This window comes from Rattus norvegicus, chromosome 15, assembly GCF_021556685.1.
Source record: "Rattus norvegicus strain SHRSP/BbbUtx chromosome 15, alternate assembly SHRSP_T2T, whole genome shotgun sequence".
NCBI classification, from domain to species: domain Eukaryota; kingdom Metazoa; phylum Chordata; class Mammalia; order Rodentia; family Muridae; genus Rattus; species Rattus norvegicus.
In genome coordinates this window covers 5,480,655-5,505,590 of record NC_141548.1, presented here as the reverse complement: position 1 = coordinate 5,505,590, position 24,936 = coordinate 5,480,655, and the positions used below count along the sequence as shown (strand labels likewise).

General features: G+C 43.3%; 1 protein-coding gene and 1 pseudogene across 5 annotated transcripts in view; both read left to right on the top strand.

The window, feature by feature from the left end:
* The window catches only part of LOC134481935 (disks large homolog 5-like), a 56,661-nt gene extending 41,023 nt beyond the window's left edge, over window positions 1–15,638 (top strand). The window contains exons 1-9 of one of the 5 annotated variants that reach the window (XM_087586947.1): window positions 2,570–2,616; window positions 3,283–3,429; window positions 5,397–5,622; window positions 8,149–8,226; window positions 8,499–8,579; window positions 9,321–9,483; window positions 10,617–10,748; window positions 11,206–11,382; window positions 15,044–15,634. In XM_087586947.1, coding sequence (XP_087443073.1) covers window positions 8,555–8,579; window positions 9,321–9,483; window positions 10,617–10,748; window positions 11,206–11,382; window positions 15,044–15,128 — 582 coding nt within the window. In that variant the 5' untranslated portion in view covers window positions 2,570–2,616; window positions 3,283–3,429; window positions 5,397–5,622; window positions 8,149–8,226; window positions 8,499–8,554 and the 3' untranslated portion in view covers window positions 15,129–15,634. Of the gene's footprint in view, window positions 1–2,569; window positions 2,617–3,159; window positions 3,430–5,396; window positions 5,623–8,148; window positions 8,580–9,320; window positions 9,484–10,616; window positions 10,749–11,205; window positions 11,383–15,043 lie in introns of those variants that run through there. The other 4 variants (XM_087586945.1, XM_087586946.1, XM_087586948.1 and 1 more) reach the window with 4 other exon arrangements.
* Window positions 15,639–23,347: 7,709 nt separating this feature from the next.
* On the top strand, window positions 23,348–23,774 carry LOC148000705 (glutaredoxin-1 pseudogene; annotated as a pseudogene).
* The last annotated feature ends 1,162 nt before the right edge of the window (window positions 23,775–24,936 follow it).

Below are 24,936 nucleotides of genomic sequence, written 5' to 3'. Positions count from 1 at the left end.
TATATTAACCAAGTAGGCATGTTCTCCTTCTGTCGTTCCTTCCTTTCTTCTTTCTTCCTTCCTTTTGCTAAAGCATCGAATTAAAAAGACAGGGAAATATCTACTGAATATGTACCAGTGTGCACTATTCAGGAAGACACTTTAGACCTCGCTTGCCTTTAGAAGTCCTTAGGTAGACATTATGTTCAGTGCCTCTGTGAAAGTAGAGTTTCAAGGATCAACTCTGGCTTTGCCTTCTAAGGTCAAGTCTGTGCTCTCTCGTGATGGGGAAAGTTAATGACAGAAATTGTCTTATGGGAGGTGAAGACTGATACAAACATTATCCCTACGGAATTAGCAGGGATTGGGCTGGTGCTGTAAGTCTGTTATTTCATCTACTCTTCCACTTAGGCCTGTGCACGCAGGATGGTTTGACACACAACTGACAAAAGAACCGAGTCAGTGGAAGGATTGACCATTTCACATTTCTGAAGGGTTGTTTGACTGAGTAGGAATTAGGCATTTTATTCATTTCTTTACTTTGTAGTCCAGGAGTAGAACAGGAACCAAAAGAGGAGAGGGGTATATGTTCCCTCGAAAATGTGCATCAATAATTCAGTAGGCACACCTAAGAGTTAATGAGATCTTGACTCAGGAAATATTCAGGCAAAGGTTGCCCTGTGTGGGCCAGTGAGATATCTCCATGGGTAAAGTGCTCGTCAGGCTCACAGAAGAACCTCAGTTCAGTGTGTACAACCCATGTCAAAAGCCAGGTACATATACACATGGCCAATATCAGAGAAGGAGTGATAAAGACATTTTGGTGGCCAAGTCTTCTTATCAACTTCCAAGCCAGTGAAAGACTTCATCTCATAAAGCACTGTGGACAATAGCTACTATGAAAAAAATACCATAAGTTGATAGTCTCCATTTTCACATAAATATATAGATACATAAATACACAAACATACCCAAAGAAACAAACAGACACACATAAACACACACACAGAATGCACAAAGACACACACACACACACACACACACAAACACACACACCACCCAAGTCATCATATTCCTTAGTAATTCTGTCCAGAGCAGAGTGGTTATAGGGATAGAAGAAAGTACAATTCCGAGCAATTCCAACTGAATATCATGTAATGCATATTTATGAAATACGTATTTCACGGTATTTTAGGATTCAAGTACATTATACTATCTATCCTTTATTTTCAAAAGTATCGAAAGTTATGAAGAGAATTCAGGCCTAGTATCAGACTTGGGGCCATCAGAATCAGAACAGGTTGCTGATTGAAACTTTCTTTTATTACAACTATTTCCTAATGTCACATAGGAAAACCAGCTTCAGCCAGAAATGCCTTTAGCTACCACATGCATCTGAATCTCACCCTGGGAAAACCATGAGAATCCATAAGAGAATGTGTGTGGCTCTTTGATGTCCAGCTTTCCTGTAGGTCTCTTCTGGCTTGCACGGATACCACTCCTTGATTCCTCCCTCTAAATGGCCATGCTACCTTCTTGTCTTTGCTCTGCTGATGATCATTGACAATTTGAGGAAGGTTAAAAAGTGCCTAGTGTGTTAGTGAAGCACGCCTTTGAATGTCACTCTGAGGGGTTTTGGGGAGAGAATCGACGTAAAACTCACTCTGAATGGTGGTAACACCATAACTCTCAGGCCAGGTGCCTGCACTAAATGGCACAGAGAGGAAGCTAAGAGCTAGAATTTCCCTATTTCTGCTCCCTGCTCCACCCACATGGAAAGAGTCTCATTCACATCCTGCCAGCCAGTCCACTTCTACCAACTGCACCTCTCACGGCTACACTCACCCCTTCTAGGATGGAGTCTATGCTTCCCGACTCTGAGCCAATGGAACCCTCCTTTCTTAAAATGCTTCTGTGACAGAACGGAAAACACGACCAGTGCAGTCACTGCTTCCTTCTGCCCTTTGCAGTCTCCTCCCACCTGGCTCCCTCACAGCCTTTCCAGTCCAATGTGTCTCCAAGAAAACAGGCTAAAGATGTCACCTTAATTCTCCTTTGACTTGTCTCTGGAAAGAGCCTTTTGCTACATCAGCCCAGGTAGAAGAGTGAAAGAGGAAAAAGAGAAGAGAAGACAGTAGATGGCCTAGGCAAGGGATAACTGAAGTTCTCCTTGTAACACAAGCTACTTCCCAAGATATTACCATTAATCCAGTTTCTGTGTCAATATGGCCCCCAAAACCTAATCACCTATCATTAGAGCACATTTGCTGACACACTTTTATTGCAGTTCAATTTCTAATACATGACTTTTGAAAACACATCTAAAAGTGGGGTGGGCTTTTCCAGCTGGATTCATGACCTCTTCTCTCCCACTCAGCACCCATACTCAAATCACCTGTGATATCTTGTTTCCTAAACACAGGTGTGGCTGTCTCTTTTACTTTTCCCCATGGGATAGTTTAGTTAGAATGACCTTACCGCACCAGCCCATCAATTACTGGCCTTCTAGCTTTAATGACTTAGGAAAATTTTTGTTTGTTGATAATGGAAATCGCCCGCTGTATAAAGTCATTTGCTCCTGCTCTCAAACAGAGGAAAAGAAAGAGAGAGAAGGTCTGCCTGCTAGGCATAGTCAAGGTAAGTCAAGGCCCGTGGGCAGATTTTTCAGCCTGCTGAGGTATGGAACCTTAAGAGAAGGTGTACCTGAGGCTTAAAATTCTATTGACCTTGGTGGAAAAAATGGAGAAGTTTGGGGAACGGGAACGAATGCATTGTTTATTTTAACAATTTGTTCCTGTCAGCTTGTGGTTATGCTTCCCACAGTGCTATAGTAAAACAGGGCTTTGAGAATTACGCTTGTTGTTGCCTTGTACCCACCAGCAGCCCTTTCATAACAGTGTCTTTCCTCTTCTTTTGGCCTTTCCTATTATGATCCTCATCTGCCCCTCAGAGGACCTTTCCACTTCCTACCAGTCAGTCCACCAAAGTAGGGCCATTCCGTTTCAGGAAACTGGAATTTCTGAAAAGCCCACTGAATCTGGAAGGCAATGTACCCCAGGATATGTCCTGCAGCTCAGAGTAAGATGTTGCAAAAAGAGGAAAACTGACTGATCTCCCACTTTGTGCTTTCAAACAGAACAAATACTTAAAAACTTAGTTTCTCCCTCCGCCCCATTACAGAATCCGATTTCAGCCCTGCACACTGTGCTCTCTTGGATCCGTGGATGCTAAGCTGCAGGTTCTGGAGATGCCAACCCCTCAGATGAATTCAATGTCTGCTCAACTCAGTCCATTCATTCACAGTTCCTGGAGTCATTGTGTCCACGGACCCAGACACCCATCGCCGATCGAGAGTATTCCACGCAGGGGATCGAGTTCCAGCAAGCAGAAGGATCTTCAGTCACAGAGCACATTGCTGAACTTACCTGACAAGCTGGACAGAACTAAGAGGTTAGTGAGAAACAAGTGTGTGTGAATACCATCCTATGTCGCCATCTGCTGGGCAAATTCAGAATTACATCCTATTACCTTACTTTGGAGTCAGAGGCTTCCTTCTAGCCTCTCATGTGCCTCTGTTCAAGTCACAGATGCAGATATTCACAGCCAACCATTGGACTAAGCCTGGGGACCACAATGAAAGAGTTAGGGGAAAGCCTGAAGGAGATGAAGGGGATTGGAACCCAATATGAAGAACAACAATATCAATTAACTGGAGCCTTCAGAGTTCCTCGGGACTAAACTACCAACTAAAGAGGATATATGGTCCCGGCCATGGCTCCTGATACATATAGTGTAGAGCACGTGTAGCAACAACTGGTTCATCTGACATCTCTGGGAAGGGAGGCAACTGGCCCTGTAGAAACTTGATGTCCCAGAGAAGGGGGATGCTAGAGGGGTGAAGTGGAAGTGGGTAGGTAGGTGGAGGAGTGCCCTCTTAGAACAAAGAGGATTGGGAGGGTATGGGGGTTCAAAGTGGAGAGACCAATGATGGGGATGACATTTGAAATGTAAACAAATAAAATGACTACTGTATAATAGATGGTAACAGATGTCTCCATAAGGACTAGATATTCATTATCTGAAACAGGTTCATTGAAAGTCAAAATCCATAATTGTTGTGACTTACTTATTATTGAAATTTCACATAGATGAACCCAATCAACATTTAACTTCTCTCCTTGCACCTATAATAAATCATTAGTTACCTTTATAAAACAATTTAAAAAGCAGTTAGGGTTTCTACTCTCTTAGGCTTCGATACAGTGCCTCATTTTAGCTGTCCCTCTCTATGTTCCCTCCATTGCTGCCCTCTCCCTGTCTCTTCACATTTCACATTCCTATCCCTGACACTGTCCCTCAGCAATCCATGAGTGAACTTGTACTTCCCTAAATGAGGACAGTCTGGCCCACGTCCCTAGACCCTCACACTAAACTGATCATACAGTTACACAGATTGAAGAATTAACAGCTAACATCCACATTTAAGTGAATATGTATCCCATTTGTCTTTTTCAGTCTAGATTACCTCATCCAGAATGACTTTTACTAGATCCATTCATTGTCCTGCATATTGCATGCTTCCTTTTGCCTTTTGTAATTGTTAAGCAGCAATGCAGTGTGTAAATGCACCACGTTTTCTTTATGCATTCATCCGTTAAGGGACAACTTAAATATTTCCAAATTCTAAGTATTATAAACGAGCTTCACTGAACATGGTTGAGCAAAGGTCTCTATTCTAGGATGAATCAACATCTGGACATGAGACCTGGAGTTGTATCTTAAGGTATAACAATTTTCACCTTCCTGAAGAACCGTCGTACTGATTTCAGAAGTTGTTGTAGAAGTTTGCCTTTTCACCAGGAGAATATGAATGTTCCCCTTGCTCCATAACCCAGTCAGCTTGAGTTGTCACACGTGTTATTAACCTTAGTCATACTGGCTAATATGAAAAGTGATCTCAGAGTAATTTTGATTTGCATTTGTGTGATGTACAAGAATGATGAATATTTCTTATGAATTTCTCAGTCATTTGAGTTTTTTCTATTATGAATGTTATGCTTAGATATGTAGCACATTTTAATTATTTTTCTTGATATATAGTGTTTTCATTTTTCAAATATATTTTTATATTAGCCTGTTGGGCCCTACCTTGGAGTGTTTCCCTTCCCCCTCACTGTGCCTTTCAGCCAAAAGTTGTTTACACCCTTGGCAGCTGCTCTCAGCCCCTGATTTGGGGCCAGGACTTGTCACAATGCAGATTTCTCCTGTTTTCCTATTTTCCTGGTTGGGGATTTTCACCTGCTTTATTGTTTTTCCACAGCTTTTGCCTCTGGTATATAAGGAGATCTCAGTAAAGCCTGGACAGCATTCTTTTAACACGAATGACCCCAGTGTGTGTTTCTTCTTAACTCTTATAGGCCTATGCCCGGTACTGAGTGTCCTGATGACACAGGCATCATCAAATGGAGGTCGCACGAAGATTGGGAAAGAGAGGACAACCTGACGAGATGGTCCCAGGAAACCGGCCAGTGAAGGAGGGACACATTGGGGAAAATGGGCCAGGAAAGGTCCCAGTGAACAGGATACAGAAGCACCGTGGGAATTGAAAGCACATGCAAAGAAAAATAAAGATTTGGGGTAGTGGTGAGTAAACCTTGTAAAAAGGGACAAGGTAATAATGGTAAAATGTTTCTTTGTGTGTGTTCTTTTAGAGTTATGCTACAATCTAGAGAAGCAAAGTCAATTCTCATAGATGCTTTTAGTCTTTGGACCCTGATTAGAGACAGTTTACACCCTAGATAAGAGAGAAAATGCTTTGAGAAAAGCATTCCTCCCAGACGCTCCACAGATGCTTTGGCAAAAGAAGGAAAATGAGATTAAGCTTTTTAAGAGCTCTCCTAGGGACATCCTGCCGCCTTGCTGGTTCCTATTGGAGAAGTGTTTATTTCTGGTTCTGGGTCCTTCAAGTAGGGTATCTGGGTCCTTTTAGTGGGACACCATTTGCTCCTTCCTCTATGTCTATTGTCTGTCCTTGGTGTACCAAGCTGTCCATGGATGTCAATTTATGTCTGGGTTTTGCTTCTCGTTGCTTGAATGTTTTATGTTTCATGTTTAAAAGAAAAAATGGTGAAAACTTTAAATGCTGGTTGATTCCCACCTTGATTTAGTTTTAAGTCCTTTCAAGAAAGGAACAAATAGGGGTTGGGGATTTAGCTCAGTGGTAGAGCGCTTGCCTAGGAAGCGCAAGGCCCTGGGTTCGGTCCCCAGCTCCGAAAAAAAGAACCAAAAAAAAAAAAAAAAGAAAGGAACAAATAAACAAAAACAGTTTCAATTGACCTTTGGAGCCCTGCATCCTAGATAACTGGTTATCTCTGGTGTTAACTGTCATGTGTGTCTCTGACTGGATCCGGCCTCAAAAGAGGAATGTAGCTAGGAGCCTAGGTCTTTCCACTGGGGAAGCTCCCCAGGGGGCTGGCTAAATGTCTACACTAGCTGGCCTTAAAGGTGCCAGCAGCTTCAAAGCTTCTATGGTAAGGGAGCTGATGTCTGATTCTCTTAGAGAAATCTGTGACTGTGATTATTGGAATCAACAGGTAACAAGGTGCTTCTTTTAAAATGACAGCTAAAAAAGTAAGAATGGTGTTTGATCTAAATACTAAAGATATGTGTACTCACTTCATTTTTTTGTTTTAAATGTATAATACGCTTTACATGTCTTAGCTATAGGTGATTGGCTTTTAAGTTATTGGTTATGGTTGAAAATTTGTAACATTGGTAATAGAGAGTTGGCTTAAAAAAGGAGTCATTCTAGACAACACGTGGCATGAGCCAACCCAGGGAAACAGGTCTAGATTGGGATAATATTTTAATATATTTCTTATCATGGAAACTGGACTAATAAAAGAATTTAGGGCAATGTCTCTTTGCTGAGGTATTAGAGCCTGCACCATCGTTCCTTCATATGCAAGGCTTGGCCGCCATACTTTATAGCATGAGGAATGGACTTGGTGTTCTGGAGAGACTGGATTTTGGAGGATAGATAGTTTGGTGGAGGGTGAGTTTTGCTTTCCAAAGTTATGGCTGTGCTCTGGTGTTAGGAGGGAAACTTGAAGATTGTGGCTAATGATTGCTAGTGTTACATTGACTACAGTTTACAGTCTGATCCCAGACAGACTCGGGATTCTAACTCACACATATTTGTGCTTAAGAAAAAGTCAAACAGGTGGAGACTGTGACAAGGGATGATGGGGCTATGGAACTTATAAGAGCATTACAGCCCGGTTGCTTACTGCAACTGCTATTTCAAGAAATACATATAGAATGATTATAGATTTAAGAGATTGTTTTTATGCTGTTTCTTGCACTCTTGGGTTGTTGTGAAATATTTCATTTCTTGTGTTTCCTTGGGTTTTGTTTGACTTGCCCATACATTTGTATGTCTTTTTGAAAGAAAAATGTATTTATTTTTATTTATTTTGGTGAATTGTTCTTTGTATGACTTTTGTCTGTGGTTCCTCTGAATGCAGTTCCGTCGGTGGCCAGAGGAGGGCATCAGATACCGAGTTATAAATGATAGTTAAGCACCCTGTAGGTCCTCTGAGTGAAGCCAGCAGGTTGTCCAGGTCCAACTCTAGTTGTAGCTCCCTGTGCACCATGATGTGCTATAGCTTCTCTGCTTCCTCCTGCTCTTCCTTGGCCAGCAGCACCTCTGCATTCTGCCCCTCCATGGCTCTCGCTTGGGTCTCAGTTCCCTCACTTTTGGGGATTTTAAATTTTAAGAATGGACAGAAAGATTACAATTTGATGTTTGCCCTATACCTGAGAAGCTTTTTGCCAGGAAAAGGGAGTTTCCATTGCACAAAATGGGATGGTAAGGCCAAGATTTCAGGAAAAACATGGGTGAATATATTGAAACCATGACCCCTCTCAAGGCACACTCCATGAAACAACATTCTCCAACTAGCATACATTTAAAGGTGTAGGAAAAAAATATTGGCCTCTGGGGAACAGTAAAAATTGTGGCAAATGGATTATATGTCACATGCATGGACCCTGGGTTTATACATTTCAGGAAGAAGAATATCCCTCATCCACGGTCTTTAGATCTTTGGCTGTTAACAAGGATGTTCTATCCATTTCAAGGCCTGATACAACTCTCCCTCTCCTCAGCAACTGCGTTGTAATGAAGCAGTGAGAACTCTGAAGCTCTGGAAGGAGAGTGTGCGAATGGGTGTCCCTGGCTCAAAAGTGAGTCTCTGGAAAAGCCACTGCAGAACCTGGTCAGTCTGGGTGGAGGTAGTTAGCAAGTAAGCTATGGCATTTCCCACTGACATCACCGGTAGTGTCTTCCCAGGAAATTCTCTTGTATCCAGGAGACACTAGAATCTTCTGTGATGTCACCAGTGTTGTGGTGACACCAACTGCCTGAGCGATTTCCCTTCAGTTTCTAATGGGTTTCCGAGGAGGCATGTTCTCCAGGATCCTCAGTCTCTTTCAGAGGGACAATCATATCCATGCAGGCACCAGACCAAGGCAGAGGGAGGCCAGCCTTCCATCACGTTGGAGAACAAGACGAATGGAAAGATCCTTGAAGAGGTCAAGTGAGTACTGGGCAGGGCAAGGGGAGCTTCCTGGAGGAGGTTGGCTTGAGGTGGTCCTTCCAGGAGTAGGACGTATGATTTAGAGCCTCAGTCTTCCTAAATGGCTGACCCAGACTCAACAATTTCTGATCATTAGTTTGACAGAAAACCAAGAACTGTTATATGTCAAGGGGCTTTCCTTGGATCTCTTTAACATCATGGGCAGTGTCAAAGAATACCAGGATGAGCCTCTGTAAGAATAACAAAGTGTCTCTCTCAGGATCGGCTGTTGAAGCACTTCATTCTCAGCAGTGTCCTGTAGATTACGTGGGTAATAGATGCCAAGAGGGATACTCTCCTGGTCATATATCAAGGTCTCAGTCACTTTGTCCTTGAACACACAGACTAGGGATTCAAGATGTTAAGCAGCTTGGACTCAAGGACTTACCTGCTTCACATCAGACATTAGCTGAGAATGTCCTCCAATTCTTCTTGTTTAGGCCAGCTTTAGAATTTCAGTGCCAGAGGAATGGCTTTAGGAGGTGTAGTCTATATCTATGATGGCATGTGTCATCCTATGGCTATGATGGTGGGAACAGGGTCCTAGCTGAGTTCAGCTTAAAGATAGCTTTCTTGCTCTGTCAGGGATTCACTGTATCTGTAGAACTGTTTATCCTCAGACTTCTGTTTTAGACTAAGCATAGTTTTCCTTGACACTGTGTCCACATATATGCCTGTTCCTTGGTGTTTATCTACCTACAGAGTCTGATCAGAAGGCATCGTCCCAACCCTCCATGACACCTGTTGAGGAGGAGAGAATGAAGCGTCTGGAGAACCTCAAAATTGCTCTCCACAAGATGCAAAAGGAGAGAGATGAACTCAGGAGAATCCTGGCGGATTACCCGGGAAAGAATTTAAATGACAGGTAGTCACAATGCAACTTCTGTTATATCCACATTTCCTCACATCACAGTAGGCTACAACTCCAGGGTGTCCTCATGGTCAAAATCACTTTCCTGATTGCATCAGAATGTGAAGTTCAGATGGGAATGGGATGGTGGCACAGGCTATTTTGATTCCTACAAATGTAAATCATAGCCTGTGGCCTGAATCACAGTCTGGGAATGAGGGTATAGTGTGTGAGCTCTCATTGTGTGGTATAAGTAGCCTGAACAGGTGTTGGCTTGTGGGAATTTCTAGGTGCTCTGATTATGACCAATCATTGTTGTAATTGACGTGGAGGTGCTTTGGGTTCAGTAGGTCCTGTGAAGAGCTGGAGAAGCCCAATCCCACTTGGTGCCTCACAGTGTGTGACTGGACTGACAACAGGGGATCATTGGTGTTCTCTGATTTTATTCATTGTATTTGGAGATAATGCCACATCCTTGTATTTAATTGGCATTCTAATTGTATTTGAGAGAGAGAGAGAGTGTGTGTGTGTTTTGTGTGAGTTTGTGTGTGTGTATGCATGTGTGAGTGTGTTTGTGTGTATCACTTAAGATCTGGGTATTCTATGTACTGATTTGGACTAAGAATTATCCTGTGTCAATTTTCATGGCATGATGATGATGAGGGTGAGAGCCTCACTGTGATCAGTAGAACATTTCACATCTGCTCAGGTGGACGCACATGGGAATCTCCTGGTGCGTGTTATAAATTCTTTTCCCAGTAAATACTGTTCATGTTCCTTTGGGTTTTCATGTAGCAATAGATTGTATGATTGAGAATTGTTACCTAAGAATAGGAGAATAGTCTTCATGGGCTTAAGTTGGAGCCTGGATCGTGGCACAGGGTCCTCGAATGTTCTTGGCAAGCTTGTCAATTCCTTCAAACTCTCTCAGGGAGCTCAAGGAAATCAGCTCCCTCCTTTTGTTTGCTGGCACTGCTGTCCCTGTGTCCATAATAATAAACTTATAAATACCAAATGGACCCAGTACCAAGAAGCAAGGGCGTGGCATGTCCTAGGCTGGGGTAGTTCAGGATTCAGTCTGAATTCATGTAATACTTGAATCCTTCATTCATAATGCTATTTCATCCTTGGACCATGCCTTACCACAGGAACAACTTTGAGTCTGAGATGCTCACGATGCAGCACCAGGAAGTGATGACCGACATGAAGAAAATGAGCGAGCAGGTCAATAGAGCTTTGGTCAAATGTACACACCTTACACTGGAAAATGACTGGTACTGGTGAGTAACTTACAAGGCTGTGACCCCAGCACAAGGCACAGCATGTGTCAGCCCATTCTTATGTTTGAAGTAAAGTGAGGATCAGGCTTTATAGTGTTTGAAGCAGACCAGGAAGCCTGTGTCTAAGGAAGGCTCTAGGACACACAGGACACAGAAAGATTGCCCTCAAGCGACATTCTAATAAAATGGACAAATAAGCACACATAGGGATTAAGTCCTCTTCTGGGAAAAACTTGAATCAATGGTGTCAGGTTTTTGAGAAGTGCCCTGAGTCTTCTGGAATGTGGCTCTTTTCTCCATTTGACCTGTCTCTAGGTGATGCTCCATGGCTACTGTGGACTTGGAGTATAATCTGGGGCTCTCTTTGGATCAGGACCCTAGAAGGAGTAATGGACTTGGAGACGTGGGAGGAAGTTGGAGACTGGCTGGGATTCACCATTTTTTCTTTGTGTCTCAGCCGCAGCTTCTGCCCCCTCCTAACTGAGTTGTTTGAGCTGAAGAACAATGCCCAGAGAGCACAGAATGAGAACAGGGAGCTTCTATGGGAACAGATTGCACTGGAAGAGTCCATTAAGGAAACAACAAGGATCTGTGGGGAAGCCAGTATGAAAATCCGCATAACAAGCAGCCTCAGGTAGATGAATGAAGCATCAAGGGCAGGTTTTCCTGATATCTAAGCATAAACCACGTCAAACCAGTTCAACCTTCTCCACCTTATCCAGACACTCTCCTAGTTCTCATCCAGTTGTTCATCTCTTTGACCATTTACTAAACGTTCTGTGATGTTAGCTTCATGCAAGAAACTGGAGGATTGACAACCAAATCCTCCTGCTCAACTAGAAAATGCATTTCCTTAAGGGGGATCTGTTGATCACACACTGCACACTTACATGCCATTATGCTAGAGGGATGCCATGAGGTAGCCGTCTTTGTAGTGCACAGAACTGATTAGAGTTCAGTTCAATTGCCAAAAGAATGGTTCTCATTGTCAATCATGATGGGGCTTGTGGACTTTCTCTCCTTTTCCCCGTACATTGAAAATGGTCCCTTCTGCCTGTCCAAATCGTGGTTTCTAGTGACAGAGCTTGAGAAGCAGTTTGTCAGTCCTGTTCTATGTCAGTGTTTTAGTGTTCTTTCCTGTGGCTTATGTCCTGGAGCTGACTGGATGAACAGGGATGTAGGAAAGACTTCTCTCAGGGTGAGGGTTTGTGTGAGATATGTGAGGATTAGAGGGAAATTTTTCTCCAACTCCCTCAACCTAGTGTGCCCAAGAAGTGCATTCCCTACACAGGTTTACTCTATAAGGGATGGAGAGCAGTGTCTAAGCTCTCACTTGACACATTTCCTTTGCCTAATCTGCATTCAACAACTGTTCTTCCAGCATGATGGCCTCCCCATTCTTTTCTGCTTCTCACTTATGATTTCTGTTCTCTCTCTTCTCTCTCTCTCTCTCTCTCTCTCTCTCTCTCTCTCTCTCTCTCTCTCTCTCCCTCACCCCGGCCTCTCTCTCACTCTGTGTGTGTGCGTGTGTGTGTGTGTGTGTGTGTGTGTGTGTGTGTGTGTGTGTGTTTGTCTGTGGGCACAGATGTGTGAGCATATTTATTGCTATGGTGCATATTGAACATTGGGAGTTTTAAGTGTTTGTGGTATGGGTGCTTATATATAGAAGTGTGTGTATATGTGTGTATTTGTGCATGTGTGTGTGTGTGTATGAGAGAGAGTGTGTGTGAACTCATCTAGTTTCTGAACACAGACACATATATTTATATATGTTGTATTAGTCTATATGAACATATATAGAACCATGTTAAAGTATATATATATATATATATATATATATGTATATATATGGAGAGAGAGAGAGAGAGAGAGAGAGAGAGAGAGAGAGAGAGAGGAGACACAATTTTTCCAATTAGTTTTAAACTGTTCTTAATGGGATTTTGATTACTATTAAAATTATTACACTGGGGAAACTATTCATCAACATTGACAATATTTGGAGAAAAACTCAGGAATGGGGTACAGGGATGTGAGGAGAGGCTGCTGTGTGATATTCATGTACCTGAGTGTGGAAACTGCTGACTCAGGGCTCTTCTGCCTCCTTTGCTCTCGGTGTATAGTAACACTGGAAGGTCATGTGCTTGTTGTCTCTACTCAACATCCTGGTTATGTTAATCGTTACCTGGCACCACTTTCTCTCCAGAATCGCCTAAACTTGGTTGAATACACCTTGGCTTTGGAGTTTGGCCTGGAATTTGTTAATTGAAAGATTAATTTGCTTAGAGTTGAATCTGCAAGCAGAAGATGTCCAGGAGTTATGCTGAGGTGGAATCACATCTTTGCCTCAGACAGAAACTTAGGCCCAAAATAGTCGACAGCACTCACCCTGTGTTGTGTTGTGGCAATCTTAACCATTGTTATTCAAAATCATTTGATCTGAGTGAAAATCATCTGTAAGGAGGGTTTAGAACAGTGATGACCCTCAGACATTGCTGGAGGTGTCAAATGGGTAGCCCTGTGAGAAACCATGTACAACTCTTGTGAAAGTTCAACCTTTGACACAGCGATTCCAGAACAAGAAGTCGGTGTGAGCAGAGAAACTGTGGCACATTAGTGTTGTAGTGGTTCACCTCACAGCAGCCATGAAGCAAAATTATCCAGATGTCCATCAATCAGAAAGTGAAAAGGTACAATGTTGTCCAGCCCTTCCATGGACTGTGGCTGAGTTTGATTATACCTGCCAGCATTTGGCTTTGAATTAGCCTTCTCTTACTCGAATTATATCTGATAGCATCCCATTACAAGTTTTACCTTGGATTGTGGTTATGGAGATTTCCTAGCTGTTTGTGCTGGTAATTTGTTTCCCCTGTCAGGTACTGTATGGTAAAGGGACCTCATATTGAAAAATGCAGCTCACTTTGCATGCACTGGGAAACAGTGAGCAGAGGGCAGAAGAGGCTCACCTGCCCCCACCCAGTGCTCTGTTGCCTGAAATCAGCCTCCTGTGCACAGCCTTGTGAACTTGCTAAGGAGGCTTGGCTAACAGGCCTAGATGTCACATTTCTAATTTCTGATTTTCAGGGGAATACACTTTATTGGCTGAGCTGTCTTTAGGCTATGCTCACTGTGTACTTACCCCATTCCAGGTTTTTTTTTTTTTCTTATGCCACAATAGTAGACTGGGTGATCTCTTCTATTGCCATTAACTGGGAAACCAACCACGTTCTGCAAAATACTCTGCTTGTATGTGTGAACAAATATATTTGGGTGAGTTCAAAAGTGTGTATTTCTGGGTGTCTGTCTGTCTGTGTCTGTATACATGCCTGTCTCCATGGACAATATAATCTTCTAACGACCAGGATGAGGAGAGCATGGAGGAAAGTCTGCAGGACCCCCTGAATCAGAAAAAACTGGTTACTGAGGAAAAGGCCTTGTGTGAGAAGATGCAGCATCATTTCAGTGTCACTGAGACGGTTTGAAAGCACAGGATGAAAGGACCCAAGTAGATTCCCTGTACTTATAAACTGTCTTATTGGGTGTGTGACTTTCTCCATAGTTCTCAGCATCTGTCAGCTAGGAGCAGCTCAGAATATTATTCTTGTGCATTTAAAAGAAATTCCGTCCATGAAGTGTATGTGATCCATAGAGATTCTGGCTACTGTGTACTGATCCCTCCAGTCTGAGCTCTCTTGTATTATCTGAGCCCAGTGCCTTTAAGTCTCCCCATAAATAGTTTTACGATACCCATAAACAGAGGAGTGTATAGTTTATTTTCTGCATGAGAATCTCCTTTAGAGTTCAATGCTTAGTCTTGGCAAGATTTCCATGCACCATATTCTTGCCAAATATAATATCACTTCGGTGTGCATGTACTTCTTGAGATATTGTTTCTCTGGGTCTTTGCAGACATTGAGGTTGTCAGGTGGACCCCAGGCATATTCCTGCACTGGAGGAATAATAATAGTCTTCATTGCAGACATGGCCAAGCTTCCAAGGCCTTCCTATTGTTTTCTAGGTTGTTCATATCTCTCCTCAAATGACATTTAGACATTGTTACATAATATTAAAATATAATATATATGAACGATTAGAATTATCTGCTTTTCACTGTTCAATTTTTAGCAGTTTTAAAAGCTGAGAAAATATGCAGGCCTGTGGGATCTCTTACCCTTCTCTCTTGGGCATGAGTTAATGGCCTCAGATGAAAGATCATCCTGCATTATCCTGCTGAATTGTGCTGCTGTGTATGGGATAAGTGACATGGCAGGTCCTCACCAGGTCTTTTCCACCCCTAGGTCTGAACACTGCAGCAGAAGCTTTCCCAGGGCCCAGACCAGGACTACAGCTCTCAGAGACAGGACTGTCCACCAGGAGCACTGAGGGTGCAAAGATTGACACCACCTCCCGCATCTCAGTCCTTGTAACCATACCAATCTTGGGCTAAATTTGAAAGACCTTGAGATGTGGCCTGGAACATGCCTCACGTTTAACCTTTTGATGACTTGTCCACCAACAACCAACTACACTGAATGAGGCGTCTACATGCCTCTTGAAGAGATTTTTACCATCTTACCTGCCGTTCTGCTGTGTTTGCAAGGCCAGCAACAGGCTGGAGTTATATGTTGAAAAATCAGCAGGAATTGAATGCTGACTAATTTACTTGTTATATTTAGTTTTTAGTTTGAAATTTGGTTGTTTTATGCATTTGGTTTTATTTGTTTACATTTGAAGTTTTGTTATTTATTTGTTAACATTAGATTTTTAATTAATATGCTATATTCTTAAGGCTATATACATTGAACTCATTGACTCCCTACTTTAAAATTTTCTTGAATAAATTAATGTTTGTCTATAAATAAAAATGTGACCTTTAATCCCTAACTCACAAGACCGTCCTGAGTCGTGTGTGGTTCTTCCTCCTGTAACAGCACAAGTGTAAGGCAAGAGTGGTTTTCTGCAAGTCTCATGCAGCTTAGGCTTCACCATCAGTTCACAGCCAGCCAGAGCTGCACAGGAAACTGTGCTCTTGATGTAGACAGTGTGTCGTGCTCTGTGGAACCCACCTTCATGATGAAAAATATCCTTGCTTTATCCTGGGGCTCACAAATTTGGCTTCCTTTATAATGACAGACAAAGGAGAAACACAGAAGTATTTCTCTAATACCTTAGAGGAAATAAAACCATTCAGTAGGGGAATATAAAAAGCGATCAGGACACACGGAGCTGTATGCCTCTGCATTCCTTGTAATATAGCATCGGTTATTACTGCAGATTTATTGAATTCCAGCAATTTTGGAGGAACGATATTTTTAAAATTTTTTATTATATATATCTCTTTACTTACATTTCAAACGTTATTCCCCATCCTTGTTTCCTTCCTTAAGCACCCATTCCCTTCCCTCTCCCTTCCCCATATGTGTATCCCCCTATACATCCCCCTTATTGTTCACCCATATTCCCCTGCACTGCCCCTGGAACATTTTCTCTATTGTTTTTGTTGGTTTGTTTGTTGTTATTCTTTTTCTCCCATTTTTATTAAATTGGGCATTTCTTATTTACATTTCAAATGTTATTCCTTTTCCCGGTTTCCTGTGCATCAGCCCCCTAACCCCTCCTCTTCCCGTTCTAAATGGGTGTCCCCCCCCCACCCTACCCCCGTTACTGCCCTCTCCAAAATTCCCTTCACTGTGGGTTCAACCTTGGTAGTACCAAAGGCTTCCCCTTCCAGTGTTGCCCCAACAATGCTATTTACTGCTACCTATGGAGGGTCAGTCCATGTGTAGTCTTTGGGCAGTGGTTTGGTCCCTGGAAGCTCTGGTTGGTTTTTATGGGGTTGCAAGCCCCTTCAGCTCCTTCAGTCCTTTCCCTAGTTCCTCCAATGGGTGTCCCGTTCTCAGTTCAGTGGTTTCCTTCTGGCAGTTGACTCTGTATTTGACATGTTCTGGCTGTGTATTTCAGGAGAGATCTATATCTGGTACATGTCAGCATGCACTTCTTAGCTTCATCCCTCTTATCTAGTTTTGGTGGACATAGATAGATAGATAGATAGATAGATAGATAGATAGATAGATAGATAGATAGAAAGATAGGTGTGGACCACATGTGGGGCAGGCTCTGAATGGCGTTCCTTCATTCTCTGCTCTAAAATTTGCCTCCCTATCCCCTCCTGTGGATATTTTTGTTCCCCCTTTAAAGAAGGAGGCTTCACTCCTTCTTTAAAGGGGGAACAAGAATACCCTTGGCAGGGAAGAGAGAGGCAAAGATTAAAACAGAGACTGATGGAACACCCATTCAGAGCCTGCCCCACATGTGGCCCATATATATACAGCCACCCAATTAGACAAGATGGATGAAGCAAAGAAGTGCAGACTGACAGGAGCCGGATGTAGATCGCTCCTGAGAGACACAGCCAGAATACAGCAAATACAGAGGCGAATGCCAGCAGCAAACCACTGAACTGAGAATAGGACCCCCGTTGAAGGAATCAGAGAAAGAACTGGAAGAGCTTGAAGGGGCTCGAGACCCCATATGAACAACAATGCCAAGCAACCAGAGCTTCCAGGGACTAAAGACTAAATAACTTCCAATACCTAAAGACTATACATGGACTGACCCTGGACTCTGACCTCATAGGTAGCAATGAATATTCTAGTAAGAGCACCAGTGGAAGGGGAAGCCCTGGGTCCTGCTAAGACTGAACCCCCAGTGAACTAGACTGTTGGGGGGAGGGCAGCAATGGGGGGAGGGTTGGGAGGGGAACACCCATAAAGAAGGGGAGGGGGGAGGGGGATGTTTGCCCGGAAACCCGGAAAGGGAATAACACTCGAAATGAATATAAGAAATACTCAAATTAATAAAAAAAAATGGAGTGAAGCATCCACATTTCAGTCATCCTTCTTGAGTTTTATGTGGTCTGTGCCTTAGATCTTGTGTATTTCGAGTATAACCAAGAGGTGAGGATGCAAAAGAATCAAATGGATAGCTTGACGCCAGAGGTTGGTGGTGAACACCAGAGGGAAAGATCATTCTTCCAGAAATAATTGGCAGGTTTCTGGTAACTCACCTTTACCAGACTACTTGTTTGGGTCCACAGAACTCTCTCAGTTGCCATCAGCAAGGTATGTTATACCCACATACACTGGACAGTGTAGAAGGAGATGTCAAAGCCAGATGCCACATTTACACCTATGTAAATAAAAAACAGAGATCATTTACCCATAAAGGATTGCATACAGGTAGCCAACGCTATAATAAATTATGGGAACCTGAATTAACTGACACATGGCCTCCTAGAATAAGATAAAAGTACCTGCTTGTTTTATTGATACCTTTTCTGGGTGAGTAGAAACTCACTACATCAGACTGAAACTGATCATAGAGCAACTAGAAAGCTCTGCTAGGAACTTTCCCCCTAATTTTGCCACTCACTAGGAATGCTGCCATATAATAGCCCAGCTCTCACAGCCAAAGCCTGTAAATAACAGTCAAAGATGTATGCATAGTTTGGAGTCTTTGTTGTGCAGAATTCTGGGCAGGTGGAAATAATGAACAAGACGTTAAAGGAAACACTATGGAAACTCTCATTAGAGTCCAGGAAGGGTGGAAAGGCTCTTTTCTTATTTTGGGCCTGCTGTACTCCATACAAGGAGGGATTGAACCATATGATATTATGTTTACAATACACCCCCCCCATGGCTTCTAAGTCTTAGAGATCAGCACTTGGCAGAATTCTTCAACTATTTTATTCTTGAAATCCTGTCCGTCCAGTTCTCTGTAAAGTCTATTACTTTGACTATCAGAGAGACCCAGTAAACCTCTAAATCTATCAACAATATCCCCTAATTTGGACCTGGTGGTAGTGAAACTGCATGAGCCAAGTGGGCATCGAAAAGGACAATGAAAGCAATTTACAAGGACCTACGTGGCGATGTTTTACACTCTTACAGTTATGAGGTTAGGTGGAATTTTAACATGGATTCCTTACAACTAGGTCAAGAAGGTAGAAGCCACAGATGACAAGGCCAAATAGACTCCCTCCAGAACTTCTGGACCTATTAACGTTGAGCTTTCACCTGACCTCAAGCCCTTCCACTCCCTGCCCAACCTCCTGGATCTTATGTTTGGCATGAATACAGGGTCATGGTCCAAACTCTAACACCCTCAGGCCTGTCCCTGGGAACTCAGGAAGGTGGACACTAGAGAAGTGACGTCTAATGGAACTGCAGAGGACCAATCTCCGTCCACGTTGTCCTTTGCTCACTGATATCTGGTTATTTTTTGGAGAAAGGATTTGGAAGTTTATCATTTGAAGTAGGTGCACAACATTTAAAGTTTTATATTCACTGTATAACTGGGTTCACTATGTTACCAAGATCATTGCAACAGAGGGATGCAAAACAGAGACTTTGTGAGTACACATCCATGAATATGTGTAAAGAAAGACACCTTGGAAGGAATGCACAATAAGAAAATGAAATCAATATCCAATAAATTAAAGGTCTGGAGGGAAATACTGGCTTTTGGGAAACCAGGAAAACCTAGGAAATTGGAATGTATGTCACAGGACTGGATCTGGGAATAAAATTATTATCCAGAAGAATCTTCCACCCCGTGTCCCTTGATGTTTTCTCCCCATGCCAGGCCCCTGACGCAATCTGCCCTTTCAGAGCAGGTAACTACTAATGAAGCAAAGAGAAATCTCTAGCTTTAGAGGGAGGAGACATGGAAAGGGTTCCATTGTGTCACTGGAGAGCCTCCTGGAGATGGCACCTCAGAATCTGGTCACCATAAGGAAAGCTGGTTAGCAGGAGGCCCTGGCAGTTCCCGGTGACGTCGTCAGTAGACCCTTCCCTGAACAATCTCTTGTATCCAGGAGAGCCCTGGCATCTTCTGTGGTGTCACAAGTGTTGTGGTGGCACCAACTGCCTGTGGGATATTCCTTCAGTGCCTCTATGGTTCACTGATTGACCTGTTGTCCAGGCTAAGCAGGCCATTTGTGAGAAAGAACAAAGAGCATGAAGAGATGAGAGTTGGGGAGAAGGAAGATGCCCTTCTGTCTTGTCGTATAAAAGGAAGAAATAAATGGTCCTTGGGAAAGCTCAGTGACCTCTGGGCAAAGGGTGAGGAGGTTCCTTGAGGAGAGAGCCTTGAGCTGAGGCTTCCAGGTATGGAAATCTGGAGCTGGGAGCATATAAGAAGCAGCTGGACTTCCCTGCTTGTTATGGTTCCTGGAAGTCAGAGCCTTTACATCATTAATTTCTCTATTTCAGAAGCCAGTTGTTGGGAAGGACACCACTGTTTTCCTGAGACATTATGCCTTTTACTCCTTTTACTTAGAAGACAAAGGTCCTTAGGAAGAAGGGAGAGACTAGTGTCGTATCCTCGGCTCAGAGCTGACTCTTCCCCCTTTGGATTGGTTCAGTTTGTGTCTGACACTCATATCTGGGAGAGAGAAGACTTCTAGATGAGACCTCATCATCTCTGGCTTTCCACTAGAGTTATTCTGACTACCATTCCCTGATAGTGGTCCCCTTAGATTTCTGAGTCAACACGTGTGAGTGTCATGCAGTTTTCTAGTGCAGTGAAGAACTGTTAGTCAGTGAACCAGAACCAGGACTGGCTCCTTCCTGACTTCTCTAGGTGTCCTGAGCAGTAAGTGGGTGCACTAAACGATCATGTTCTACCAATACAAGGCATCTATTACTACAGTCCTGGGGTCTAGAGAGATCGATCTGTGATTCTGGGCATCACCACAGCAAATGAGTGCTGATGGAGTTTGTATTTTCATCCTGGCTTTGTACCTACAGACTACGGTGTTCTGAAGCCAAGTTCCATCCTGTGCAGCTGTGAATATGCCTGAGGAGGCTGTCTCCTTGGTTTTCTGAAGCATTGCTAAGGGAGCCAGAGGAAATCAGCTCCCCCTGCTCAACAGAGCTCTGGGGATGTTGACATTCTCAGCTTCAGCTACATATTAAGCTAGGTCAAAAGATCACCTGTCAGGTCCATTCTTAAATACCCTTCAGGGTGCTAGGGGTGGACTATAATGAAGTAGTATGCAGGAGAGGCGCTTGCCCTCTGGTGCTACAAAGCAGTGTGTGTGAGAAACACCTGAACTCTTCTATTACAGATCAGAGAGATGAGCTGCGATCACATTCAATAGACTGTGTACATTCCTGGGCTTTGGCTTTGACCATGCAGGTCTGTTGTTTCTCACTGCATTGTTCATGTGGCCAAGGTGTGGGAAAGCCCCACTCACAATTGTTTCCCATCCTCTATCCTAGGGTCTTAGAGTTTAGCACAACACTTCACCTCTTATCTTCTAGATCCACTGTCCTAACTTTACTTCAACATGCACATCTCTATTATCCTTGCACCGTGTGTGTGTGTGTGTGTGTGTGTGTGTGTGTGTGTGTGTGTGTGCGTGTGTGTATGGTTAGTTTGCATACAACTTTAGGGAAACCTTGCCACTGAATTCCTCTAGGAGTCTATATAAGTAATCTGTAAACTGTGGATGGGGCAAAATCCAAATGCTCTCCCGCAACGTGGCCTTCTAGAAAGAGTAGCATAAACTGCAATAAAAGGATATACTTGAAAGTAAAACTTGGAGGAAATGCCCTGGCATATCTACATTGTCACTGTGAACTGTGACATTGCTCTCTTGGCTTCTGTGCCCAGACATGAGGGCTCTGAAGCTATGCTGCATCCTGTGGAACTGTGAATGAGCTTGTGTCACACGAAGCATGTGAATGCAGTGAGAAGACAGTAGGAGGACATTGTGACACTGCCCTCCCAATGGAGACATGGAAGTGTTGACAATCACAGTGGGTGAGTCTCAAGCTGCACTTTGAGACCCAGCAAGGCTACGTTTCACCTATCAGCTCACTTCCTGCACATCCACCACAGGCCAAGGGCAGGCTCAGATGAAGCCCTGTTGAAGACAGGTGCTGTCCCTTGTGAGCTGCGTCTCAGGGTATGCGGAAGACCATTCAGCCTCCTGTGATGTGGGACATCAGAGTAGTAAGAGGCAGACAGAGGGGACAGTTCTGTGTTTGTTTTCTTGGCTACCATAACTACATCTTCCAGGCTAAGGATTTGCTCATGGAAGTCTGCTGTGTCACTTTTCTAAAGGCCAAGCTGTCTGAAGTCTCAATAACACAACTGGCTCCAGGCTGCTTTCTCAGTCACTAGGATTTTCACGCAGTCCTTCGTACCTTGTCTTCTAGAACCACAAATTCTTTTCTGGCTTCATATGTACAAGGCATATTTTCTCACTCTTGCCCCGACCCGCAGGGCAGTCGACCAGGGTCTGGGGTCCACCTAGGAGAGAATGGGGGACAAGAGACACATAGAACGGACAGCAAGTCAAGAAGTCTGATCAAGCTGACAATTTTTAATTTTTCTCAGGCTGAAGATATACTGGTAGAAGCAAAATGTGGGGAGGGGTTGGGTGACCAGAAAGAATGGGCCTGGCTTGATAACCAGGATATTGGCCAGGTAAATCGGCCAAGCGGGGGAACAGCAGGGTGGGTTGCTTAGTGACCTGACCATCAGTGCCTGACCACCGGTACTCAGTGATCTGACACCTAGATTTATGCTATCTATTGAATTTATGTAGAGCTGCAGGTGCTGCTTTGATCTAACCTAAGGCTATTGTTTTTTGTTCTATCATAAGGCTAAAATATAATGCTTTTTAGCCTGAAGAATATTGCTTATTATTCCAGCATAAGGCTAGAACACAATTGCTTTTTAACTTGAAGGCTGCTTTCGCCATCTTGAGGCTGCTCCCAACACACTCTCTCTTACTAGAGACCAGTAGGAACACATATATTGGACAGTCGTGATTATTGTCTAAACTGCTGGTGTCCATGTACGGCATTAGTGGGTACAGCATCATATCTCAGCATCTCTTACTGTAAGGGTTGGAGCAGAACTCCCACATCTCATCCTGCGTGACGATGTAGATTAGACCCATCAGATTAAATAAAGAATTGAAAAACTCTCCTGGGGGTGAGGTGGTAAGGAAATCATGTTGCCGTCCCATAAATGCACTGCTATGAGCAAGCTTCAGACACCCTCAGGGATGCAGCCTGCAGCAGAGACCACAGGCCTTTGGTGGAGAATGATTCAGTTCAAAAAGGGGAAGAGAGAAGGATGGTTGATATTGTTCCAGTAGATCTCACTGCCTATAAAAAGAGTTTCTTCCAGATCAGTGAATGGTTCTTGTAAAGCAGCTCCTGGACTGGACTACTGAGACCAACTATGAGCCCTCCAGACTGGCCTTTCCAACCAACAGACAAAAGTATCCACTCTGCGAATGATACATAGATACATACACAGAATACCAGGAAGGATACAGAGTTTCTTCAGTTCCATGATTGAGGGATTCAGCAGGAGAGATGGCTCAGCAGATAAAGGTAAACGTTGCCAACTCCCTACACCTGAGCTCCTTCCCTAGGACCTACATGATTGAAGGAAAGAACAAACCTCTCACACCTTGTCCTCAGATTTTTATGTAGTTTGGTTTTCCGGTCTTGGTCCACAGAAGCAAAGACATCAGGTTTTCCAATTCCATTTGACACGGGACCAGTACCTTCAACCGAATGTTCCTTCCTGGAAAGCTGCAGCCTGTCAGCGTGGCTCAGTGGTTTGTGAACTGCAAGTTCCCATCTGGGAAGGTGGTCGTGTTCATCCAGCACACCTGCCCCTATTGCAGAAAGACCCAAGAAATCCTCAGTCAACTGCCTTTCAAACATGGTCTTCTGGAATCTGTGAACATCACAGCCACTAACAACACCAATGAGATTCAAGATTAATTACAACAGCTCACTGGATGGAGAACAGTTCCTCAGGTTTTCATAGGTAAAGAAAGACTGCATAGGCAGACGCAGCGATCTGATCTCCATGCAACAGAATGGGGAGCTGATGACCTGACTGGAGGAGATTTGAGCTCTGCAGTTAGGAAAGGGATGCAGGCAGAGCCCATGCCAAGAGCCATCATTCAGCCATTCTGACGGCCAGTGCCCCTGAGAGATGATGTGCATCACAGAGGATGTCAGTATTTTCTGGTGACCAGACTTTTCAACAAATTGGCTTTTATTTCTTCTTTTCCTCAGTGCTAAACCCTGTTGCCGTTTGCCTCTAACCATGAGGATGAGAAGCTTAACAGACAACACTGGCTTGATTTTCCACTCTTCATGTGCTGACACGTCTCTGCCTCTAAGCCCATGTTTCCCATCCAGTTGATCTAAATCCCCATTGAATCTGTTTCTGGTTTCCTGCCATGCTGGTCAGCTCAAGTCATTTTGCAGAAGTCCACTTCCTGAATGGTTATTAAATCAATGGATATTGTGAATTTGTTCATGAGCCACACTCAGGCCTTTCCCTCCCTCCTGCATGCACCGTCCCACTTCTCCATTCACAGCTCTGAGCCAGTGTTCTCAACCTTGCCCTCCCACAACCCACAGAAGTTCACACTTGTATGAGCACGCTGTTTGAAAAATCAGATGAAGAGCTTTAGCATACTTGGTCCTCACTGTAGCCATAATAACATAGACGACAGAGCTGATGGTTCATTCATCTCTATTCTTAAAGGAGATTAAGAAAATCCCAAGAAGTTTTATGTTGATCCCAGTCAGAGTACCAGCAAAGTCAAATATGAAATGCAAAATTGCAGAGCTCTCCTACCAAGAATATCTGTATCAAAACTTGTTGGCAAAACACTGTCCTAAATAATTTCCTCCATTCACACTTCGACATTTTGTTTTGATGTCTTGCTATGACATTTAAGTATCATGGAACTGTAGGTCTCTTCTTTGGTCTCCAGTGAGAAGGACACATTCCTAATAATGATGTATCTGTAGATGACTAAAAAAGAAAAAAGAAGATCAGGATTAAAGTTCTGGGTTAAAGGTGTGACTTCCTACCTCAATTATCCAGATTAGAAGTAAATTTGAATTTACATTAAACAGAAATCCCTCACAGATTTCCCCTCTACTTTTGTGGTTTGGTAAATCTCAGATGAAGACAATTCAACAACCAAGAATAACCTTTAGAGTCATATTCTCCTCCTCACTAATATTCTTAAACAAATGGAACACTAAAAGATCAAAAGGAAGGGATGGTTATAATCAAAAGCTACATCTGGGTCAGCTCTAACTCTCTTAGTCAAGGTGACTTTGGATTCGCTCCT